The sequence below is a fragment of the Scyliorhinus canicula genome, chromosome 3 (genome assembly GCF_902713615.1).
Source record: "Scyliorhinus canicula chromosome 3, sScyCan1.1, whole genome shotgun sequence".
Classification (NCBI taxonomy): Eukaryota; Metazoa; Chordata; class Chondrichthyes; order Carcharhiniformes; family Scyliorhinidae; genus Scyliorhinus; species Scyliorhinus canicula.
The window spans coordinates 259,695,881-259,706,313 of record NC_052148.1 but is presented as its reverse complement, the minus strand read 5'-3'; the positions used below and the strand labels follow the sequence as shown (position 1 = coordinate 259,706,313).

Sequence of the window (10,433 nt, the reverse complement as noted above, 5' to 3'; positions counted from 1 at the left end):
TTCCACAATGTTTCATGAGCTATCAGCTGGACTCACAAATCTTCTACTGGACTCGTCCTTAGTCTTGCTCCTACTTTCCAACTTGTTGACTTGAATAACGGTATCAGGAGCCATATTCTCCCAGAGTAGTCAGAGTGATGGGAGCACACAAACCTTCTCACCATGGCAAGTTTCAATTCCCAGGGAATGTAATTAATTATCTGACTGTATTCCACCACTGGAAGGGTGCAAGTCTATTCCAATGCATTTTTTAAAATGCTGGATAGGTAGAGAATCTCATACTTTTAAAATTGATCAGAAATATATTGCCGTTCCTTCACTGTCACTGTCTCAAAATCCTGGAACTCCCTCCCTAACTGCATTGTGGGTGTACCTACACCACAAGGACTGCAGCGGTTCAAGAAGGCAGCTCACCACCACCTTCTCAAGTGCAATTAGGGATGGCCGATAAATTCTGACCTAGTCAGCGAAGCCTCGATCCCTTGAATGAATTAACAAAAATTGAAGCTTGTTTTTATAATTTCAGCCTGCTGCATCTGGCAACAACCAGATGCCCAAATGCAACTATTGTGATGGGGTTGGCAGAATCACTGAAAGATGTAATGATTCAGAGGGAGAAATGAAAGAGTGTGAGAGAAGAGAGAGTGAAATGATAAAGATGAGGCAGAGAGAAGAAAAAAGCAAAGGGAAAGGCGATGAGGGAGACTGAGAAAGAAGAGCCCGTGTGCACGGGGATGAGACAGAAAATGGTAGGATGAGAATGAGAGAGAAAGAGTGGGACAGACTAGACGGGGTGCAGAGAGAAGTTGAGGCTGAGAAAGGACCGAGTGGTTAAAGAAAGGATGATGCGGAGAGTATGAGAGAAGAAAGAATGAAGCAGAAATGAGGGACGAGGGAGAGAACGAGAAAAAGGGAAAACAGAGGTATTAAAAGAAAATAAGAGAGAAGGAAAGTATGGAGCTGGCAGAGAGATGACGAGAGAGAGTGAAGATGAGAGAGAGGGAAGAGGATGAGAAGGGGAGGGGGGAGAGAAAGAGACAATGCGAGAGAGATTTTGGGGAGCTAGGGGGAAAGGAGTGAGAGTAGGGAGAGAGAAAGAGGGGAGAGCAGGGAGCAAGAGAGGGGTGGAGGAGAGGAGAGGGGGAGAGACAGGGACAGATGAAGTTGGGGAGTGGATGAGAGAAGGTTTGAGAGGGAGAGAGGCAGACAGACGAGGGGAGATAGGGAAGGGAGACAGAGAGGGGATTTGAGGGATGAAGAAAGGGGGAGAGAAGGGGAAGAGAGGGGATAGTGTGAGAGAGAGGGGCATAGATGGTGGAGGGGATGAGAAAAAGAAAGATAGACAATGAGGCAGAGAGAGAGAGAGGGGGGATATGGGAAACTGATACACCAAGTGAAAAGATTTAAACAAAGCAAAAAAGACAAAGCGAGAGGAGGCCCAGGGCTCTCCTGCCCTCAGACAACTCCGCCTCCCACATTAACATCAGCTGAAGCAGCCCCACAAGCAGCTCTGGCACTGCCCCAAGCCTCTCTCCCCCCATTCCACACACACACACACTCCCCATGCTGCTGTCCGCTCTCTGCACTCACTCCCTCTCTGACACACACTCCCCATGCTGCTGTCCGCTATCTGCACTCACTCCCTCTCTAACACACACACAGTATGAAGTTGCGAGCGTCGCTGTCTCTCTGCTTCACGTTGCTCTGTTGGCTGCTGCCGGCTCGGGTCTCCGCGGCCCCCACCCCCCCGACCCCGGTCGCCTGCACGTCCCCCCCGAGCGCCGGCTCGGTGCAGGAGCTGGCTTCGAGCTCCAGGGTGGTGATCGAGGGCAAAGTGCAAGAGGTGCCCGGGGAGCAGCGGGCACCAGGCGGAGGGGAGGAGGAGGAGGAGGAGGAGGAAGGTGCTGCCAGGGGTTCAGGAGCGGCTGGCAATCGGACCGGGAGCAGGGGAGAGGTGCACACCGTCCGGGTGAGGGTTCACCATGTCTGGGCTCTGAAGGCAGGGGGTCTGCGGAGGGACCGGCTGCTCTGGGTCCACGCGGCGGGGCTGCAGGGCTGCCTGGGCCGCCTGAAGACAGGCAGCAGGTACATCTTCTTCATGGAGCCCACCAACTCCACGGACATCTTCAGAACATCCCACCCGCCACTCGAGACGGCCAGGAGCGTCAAGAAGGACGTCAGTAAGATCCTGTGTGAAACCTGTGGTGAGTCCTTCCGTTTTAGCTTATTCTTCAATGTCAGTGCGAATGCTTCTTCCTCAATGCAACTTCAACTGATCTCTGCAGGTGCAGACTGACTTCTTCTCACATTAGACGTGCCTTTTCTCTGCATGGTGCTTTGTTTATGAAATGGTGTGTGTGGGTGTGTTTTACGAGAAGTTGTTGTCATTGCAGACAAGCAGGTGTTTGCATTGCTGGGGTAGCTTGGAAGTTGTGGACGGTCTGTTTTGGGGGCTGTGTCCCAGGTCCTCCTTGTTCCCAGTTTGTGACTTGGTGCTGAAATCAGGGGAAAAAAAACTTCAGCCTCTTTGACTGCACTTTGCCTCTCTCGGCGCTGTCTTTGAAATTTGCCAGCCCACCCTCTGCTTAAAGTTGGATCGTTTGAGCATCTTGTGTATTGTAATCGATTTTGAAATGTTTCTTCTTTTTAATTTGCACGCAGTTCTGTTGGCTGGGGTTTGGTGAGATCGTCAGGTGCGTGGATTGTAACTGCCCAGCAATGTAATAATCTGTATCATTCTCTGCAGAGGGAGAAAAACATATTTTGGTCCACATTGGGGGAGAAAAAAAACTTTTTCCAGGCGTGACTTGAACCATTTGAGAATAAACTGCCCCTCCCCACCAGATTCACCCCACACATTCCCAGGCAGGTGCATTTAACCCTTTAAACCTGGTCTTTGAGCGGGGAAAGGATGCAGATTGCAGGACACCCCGGGGCCAGTCAGACTGAAATATTAGACTCATTGCCCGGGAGTTAATCCACTTCTCAGTCACTCAGTAAGCTTAACTTGCGAGTGGGTGAATTTAAACATGTGTGTGTGTCGGTGTGTGTGTGGCGATTCCACCTCTTTATTTTTGCTCCAATACATGAACGGTCCAACACTTCCACCCTTCCTGCACAAAAACTCCAAAGGTGCGGGGAGAGGATTAACCTTCAAACCTTCAGTAACCTATGTTGAGTAGTGGAGAGAGACAGAGGAGTTGGTGGTGGTGGTAGCAGACAATGCCCTATGATAATATCTCGCCGAGATGCGCCAACGTGTGTTTTGCAGGTGCTGAAGAGTGAGACAGGTTATCCCGGGGCCACCCTCTGCTGGGTTAAGTAGTAATGTTGAGGGGGAGGTTCTGCAGATAGTTGCCTGCTTGCTGTGCCGCACAGAGAGAGAGAGAGTCGGTGAGTTCTGTCTGTCTGTGGGTTCTTTCACTTTAATCGTCTGCGGTTATTGATTTGAACGGCGGCTCTGTGAAAAGTGCACAAAATTGGTGATGAAATGCGATGCAAAAGCTCGGGCAGGAGTGTGTTACAGGGAACTGTCCACTCGGCGTGGTGCTGAAAGTGCACCGTCTACTCTACTGCGACCCAGAAGCGCTTGTTTCAGCCTCTCAGTGCAAGACGGGCATCCTTTACGTACGGATTGTGTCGGACTAATGGATGACAGTGAAGACAATACTTAAAAAAAAATTAGTGAAATAAAATAGCACCCATTGATGGGTCTTGTGCTGTTTCAGATAGAGCAGTTCTGGTGGTTAAAGTAGACTCCCTCACCCGTGTCTGCAAACATGGGGAAGCTTCCTCTCCGCACTGTGGCCCTTTTTTGACCCATTCTTGGGGAGGCCTAACGGCCCCTCCCCCCGACATCTGCAGCGCTCAGCACTTTCCCCGGCAGCCCCCTGCTAGTCAGAAAGACCATCATCCTACGTACGGTTCATTGGAACTCGGAGCATATCAGGGCCATTGGTCGTGTGCTACTGGTTAAGAGCTTTTTGCTGGCCGGGGTTTCGTTTTCTTGCTGTTTCTTTACCCAGTCATTGGTATTATGGAACTGGGTGAATTACATAGGAAGGAGCCAGACTTTCCTCGACATAGACGCCTTGTTAATTAAACTGGGCGCCGTGTGAATGCACCAATCCTCAACAGTTTGGAATCACTCAATGAATCAAACGATTGAATAACTTCATAAGATGCTGCGGGGAGATGCGCTCATATTATCCCCAGGGCTTATATTCTGTTCATTTCAAGCACAATTAATAGATTGTCTAAATAGTGCTTGCGAAAGCAAGTGTACAAATGCCCCAGTGTGTCTGATTGTACACTTTAGGTTTCTGTAGTCTGTGGAATGAGGCATAAATATTTTAAATGTGGAATCCAGTCGCTGCTGCGACGCTCTCAAGTTCTTTTGCAGTGTTTTCTGATGCCCCGCCACAGACTTTCATTTTCCATTCAGAAACGAAGAGAAGACATGGGGAGGCGGTGGCATAGTGGTGTTATCACTGGACTAGTGAACCAAAGAGCCAGAGTGGGGCCCTGGGGACCCAGGTTCAAATCCTGACACAGCAGATGGTGGCATTTGAACGAAAGGATGGTGCTGAATCCATACCTAATCATCGGTTGGTTAGCACAGTTGTTTCACAGCACCAGGATCTCAAGTTCGAGTCCTGCTTGGGTCACTGTGTGGAGTCTGTACGTTCTCTCCATGTCAGCGTGGGTTTCCTCTGGATGCTCCGGTTTCCTCTCACAGTCCAAAGATGTGCTGGTTAAGTGGATTAGCCATGGTCAATTGCCCTTAATGTCCAAAAAGTTTAGGTGGGGTTACGGGGAGAGTGTGAAGGCGTGAGTTAGAGTTGGGTGATCTTTCCAAGGGCTGGTGCAGACTCAATGGGCCGCAGGGCCTCCTTCTGCACTGTAAATTCTACCTATAATGTCTCGAATTAGGCTGTAAAGATGATCCCACACAAGCCCTTGGATGGGGGTTAAACTTTTAATCGATGACAGCCTTTTTGCTTTCCATTGTGAATTGGGGAAGCGATAAAAGATACACAACAACAAATTACATAAAAATCAATTTGCTTGTGTGTGTGGAGGTGGGGGGGGGGGGGCAATTATCCTGGCTTTTAACAGTTCAAACGCCTTGTATTTTGGTACAGACTCATCTCCAGTGCAAGTGATCCAAGTTTTACCTTGACTCTATGCTTTGGAAGTTTGGCCATGAACATTAATGGGCAGGTCACGCAACCAGAACAAAGTTGTGTCCTGGAAAAATGGAAAGTGGAAGCGAAAGTTATTGGAACTGATCGCCTTTTGCTGCTGAATTGCAGATCTGGGGGTATTGTGGCTGGCACCCAAAACGCCTATACTTGTTGCTTGCAGCTTGATGTGAGCCGGACAGCAAACATGTTAATATTCGTTGTCAGATATTTTGGAGGCGAAGGCTGGAGGTGTGGTGGTGGTGGGGGATGTGGGGGGGGGGGGGGGGGGGGGGGCGTGTATGCATAGTTTTATACATTTTCTATTCCAGTAACAGGTTGTTCTTGGTTTCTGGGCTAATCCAGGATATGGTTTACCTCGAAACTGTATAGAACTTAGACAATGGAAGACCGAGAATGAGGGGAAATCCGTCCCTCATCCACCCCGAATTAGTATTTTGTATTTGCACCAAGCACTGGCTTGGAAATTGAATGCTTGTCCCTAAAGGACAGGACAACACAAAATAAATATGCCGAGGTCCCCAGCACACCATTAGGGTCGGTCGCATGACGGAGATATGTTTTTAAGCGCAGAGTGTTATATTGGAACAAAAGTGAATTTTGCAATCGGTTTTTACAGCTCAAATTGATCGGGTGGCTCAAATATATCACGTCAATGATTCAAGCTTGATTATCCAGTCTATGTTTAAGAAATCAGTCATTTTTCTGAGTTCCTATTCACATTCTTTGTCATAATGTCAACAATTCGGGGTTGTCACGCTGTAGGCTGGTCTTGTTGGCTGTATTAAAAGAGCATCACGAATTATGCATTATTCAAAGACGGTAAAGCATGTAAAGATAACCTTAACTCTGATCATGGGATTAAGAGTAAGGCTGTGGAACCACTAGACGGGACCAGAGAGTGACAACCATCGCTGATCCACAGCAACTTGAAATTCAAAATCAATCTTTCAATACAGAAATGTGTTTGTACCACTCAGAACTGACAGGGGTTTGTTGAAGTTGCATGATAAGAAAGCTGTTTGAGATGTTTCTATTGTGCTATTCTAATGTCCTCCCTGGTTCACCATGTTCTCTACGTTGGCAACGGTCCTGTCTCTGTTGCTAATAATGTAATGGTTGTGGTATTTTGAGATATGTTAACACTCAGTCGGGCTGATGCACGAACAGTGAATCATTCTTATTTGTGAAATATATGACATGAACACAGACTGCATCTCGATAGATATATATTTGACACTGGAGTTAATTTGATGCTTTTAAAATGATTGCACCAACTTTCATATCCCCAGGGTGTGGAGATGTAGATTTTGAATGATTGTGTGCTGGCTTCATTCTTAAAGAAAAGTTTTTGCCATTACTGAAGTAGGGTACGTGTAACTTAAGACTTGTTTTGCTCTCGTACCTTCGTGTTATTGGAAGATATGGTGCTGGTTTATGAAGTGCATTCCAAACGTGCAAATCGACATCTTTAATTGCATGATGGGAGTGTTGCATTACTGCTGTTGACAATTATTTTAATGTGGCTTATTCACTGTGACTTCACTATCGGGAGTATAGTGCCTTCCTGGTATGGCTGGAGCAAATACAGTTCCAGCGTCCTTTGTGAGACGAGGGGTCAATGATTTAAAGCAGCAGAGAGTAGCAATGCTGCCGAGATGCAAAATAAAGAGTTAACATTCCCTGGCCTGTTGTGTTCCCTGTGCTTGCAGTCAGTGGATGGAATAGTCAGTCAGGAGAAAACAAACTGGCATAAAATCTTTTTTAAATGACCCAAAGATGTAAGAGACAGGGCTGTCTTATTCTGTGCTGGCCCCGTGGAAAACTAATGTGAGACGAGCTCTTGGTTGAAAGTGAAGCAGTCAGCCTGACACTGGCAGTGTTATAGAGTACGTCTGGGCTGAGTATAATGAAAACTCTTGGCATTGGCCCCAAACAGTGCAGCGTAATGGGGATATAAGATCAGGCTCTCAATCAGTTCCACTTGCTTCTGTATGGTTTGTTTACACGCCAGTAATAAAATATATTTTTAGGTTAAGCAATGCACTTTTGAGTCGCGCCAAAACCTATAACAATCATAGAATCTTCCTTCACAGGAAACATCATTTGCTGCGACATGACAAGACTGGCTCTCGGAAAAATCTATCCAGTTAAGTCCACACCCTTGCTCTTTCCCAATAATCTTGCCATTGTCTCCTAGTCAAATACTAGGTTGTCTTAAAGGCTGATCAATTTGAAGACAGCATTCGAGTCCAAGAACTTAAATGTCAGGGGTCCAGTTAAAAGAAAAACGCTACTGATGCCAAGGTCTCACAGGTTAAAGAGTTGCAGACCTGTTCATAGACGGATGGTAAATGTAGCCAAATTGAACCTCATGCTGCATTCCGCCAATTTTTCTTCAAACAATTCATTTTTGTCAGTATCTGCTATTCATACAACCGGCTGGACACTTTATACAATTAATTAATTACTTCCTCTTGTTGGCATTTACTTGGCATTTGGAAGTGATGTTAAATGCAGAAATCAAATAATGTCAGAATGACTTCGGGATTGTTGCCATTCCTATTTCTCGCTTTGGGATTGTGACCTGTTTTGCGCGATTATTACACGGGGTATAAGCATTTTAACTGAGAAACGGCCAGGGAACCTGAGTCACCGACCATACCCATAAGTGAAAAGTGTGTGCTGCACATGATAATGAGGAAGTGTCTCAACCAGCGAGGGAGAATCTAGTGCTATGAAAGAAGAAAGCCACAGGGGTTATTGAAAAATTGGAATCGGATTGTTTACTGTATTGGAATTAATAGGCACACAAGAGTATTTTCCAAGAAATATTGCAATTGATATTTGAAGATGTGAGGCATAAGGCAGCGATTATTGCAAATGCTCACATCACGAGGCCCTCCCTCGATTCAAGAACTGTGTGAGTGAATGCTAAAAGTTTTGTCGCTTTGGATTTCTTGTGCAAGTATTTTTTTAAAACTTATTTCTGTTTGAAAATATTAACATACATTTTATTGCCCCACAATTCAATAATTTCCTGTTTCCTTTTTAAACTTGGAATACAGTTTAAGGGGGAATGATTCAGTGCCTCTTTACCAGCAATATCAAGACAACCCGGATTGAATGGCAAAAAGTTGAGGAATTTTAAACGTTGTGTTCACCTCCCCGCAAACTTTGGTGTGAGTTTAAGATTCAACCTGCCGGATTAGGCTGGTCATAAACCTGGTTAACCTTAACCTCTTCGATTGTCATCACTTTATTGGCTGCACGAGTAAGCAAACGTTTGTCAAAGTTATTTTTCAATTCAAAAACTGTTGACTTTACCAAGGATCTGTACAATCACGCTAGTGTAACAATTACGTTGTCCTGTCTAGTTTTTAAAAAAAGTCATTTTAGTGATTTCAAATCAGATTTAGGAGGACTGAACATTCATATTACAATGCTTTTTTTTGTACTGAAGCCATTTTCAGGTGTACTAGATATATCATCCCTAGACCAGGGAGATGCTCTCTCTCTCTCGCTTTGAGTAACATGCCCCAAGAGGGCGTTGGCCATCATCATAGGCTCCCAGCCATGGCGAAGTACTGCAATGGTCACTGGCCATTTTCTTCTGCAAGTGGCTGGCCAGGGCTTTCTCCCGCTCATATTGTCTGCCTGCAGCAGGCTCTATGTTGCAAGGAGCTGCCACTCAACCTGTTTGGCCACGTTATGAGAGCACAGGAAGAGATATCGCTTTCAGATAGGGACAATGGTCGCTGTCATTACAGGGATAGGGCACTGAAGGAGTGGATGGTCATTCGAGATGGAAATTACATTGGTTCTCTTAAGAGGCGGGCACAGCCAGTTTACTAGCCAAGCAGTAAACATGCAAATTGATTCCCACAGCATGCAAAGCAGAAGGAAAAATAACCGTATTCTTAATTCCCAGTTTTTACTGTATTTTCCTTCTGGGAAAAAAGAACAAAGAACAAAGAAAATTACAGCACAGGAACAGGCCCTTTGGCCCTCCCAGCCTGCGCCCATCCAGATCCTTTATCTAAACTTGTTGCCTATTTTCCAAGGACCTACTTCCCTCTGTTCCCCACCCGTTCATATATCTGTCCAGATGCATCTTAAATGGTGCTATCGTGTCCGCCTCTACCACCTCTGCTGGCAAAGCATTCCAGGCACCCACCACCCTCTGCGTAAAAAACTTTCCATGCACATCTCCCTTAAACTTTCCCCCTATCACCTTGAAATCGTGACCCCTTGTAATTGACACCCCCACTCTTGGAAAAAGCTTGTTGCTATCCACCCTGTCCATACCTCTCATAATTTTGTAGACTTCAATCAGGTCTCCCCTCAACCTCTGTCTTTCCAACGAAAACAATCCTAATCTACTCAACCTTTCTTCATAGCTAGCACCCTCCATACCAGGCAACATCCTGGTGAACCTCCTCTGCACCCTCTCTAAAGCATCCACATCCTTCTGAAATTGAAATTGGAATTGAAAATCTCTTATTGTCACGAGTAGGCTTCAATGAAGTTACTGTGAAAAGCCCCTAGTCGCCACATTCCGGCGCCTGTCCGGGGAGGCTGGTACGGGAATCAAACCGTGCTGCTGGCTTGCTTTAAAAGCCAGCGATTTAGCCCTGTGAGCTAACCAGCCCCTTGCAAATGAAAATCGCCTATTGTCATGAGTAGGCTTCAATGAAGTTACTCTGAAAAGCCCCTAGTCGCCACATTCCGGCGCCTGTCCGGGGAGGCTGGTACGGGAATCGAACCGTGCTGCTGGCCTGCTTGGTCTGCTTTAAAAGCCAGCGATTTAGCCCAGTGAGCTAAACCAGCCCCTGGTGTGAGCTAAACCAGCCCCTGGTCATGTGGTGACCAGAACTGCATGCAGTATTCCAAATGTGGCCTAACCAAAGTCCTATAAAACTGTAACATGACCTGGCGACTCTTGTACTCAATACGTCGTCTGATGAAGGCAAACATGCTGTATGCCTTCTTGACCACTCTATCGACCTGCGTTGCCACCTTCAGGGTACAATGGACCTGAACTCCCAGATCTCTCTGTACATCAATTTTCCCCAGGACTCTTCCATTGACCATATAGTCTGCCCTTCAATTAGATCTTCCAAAATGCATCACCTTGCATTTGCTTGGATTGAACTCCACCTGCCATTTCTCTGCCCAACTCTCCAATCTATCTATATTTTGCTGTATTCTCTGACAGTCCTCCTCACT

The 10,433-nt window shown here is 46.4% G+C and overlaps 1 protein-coding gene across 3 annotated transcripts in view; it reads left to right on the top strand.

The window, feature by feature from the left end:
• Positions 1–1,619: 1,619 nt before the first annotated feature.
• Positions 1,620–10,433, top strand: part of nrg1 (neuregulin 1) — a 901,022-nt gene continuing 892,208 nt past the window's right edge. For 2 of the 3 annotated variants that reach the window (XM_038792664.1, XM_038792662.1), the window contains exon 1: positions 1,887–2,204. In XM_038792664.1, coding sequence (XP_038648592.1) covers positions 2,099–2,204 — 106 coding nt within the window. In that variant the 5' untranslated portion in view covers positions 1,887–2,098. Of the gene's footprint in view, positions 2,205–10,433 lie in introns of all 3 variants that reach the window. The other variant, XM_038792661.1, reaches the window with a different exon arrangement.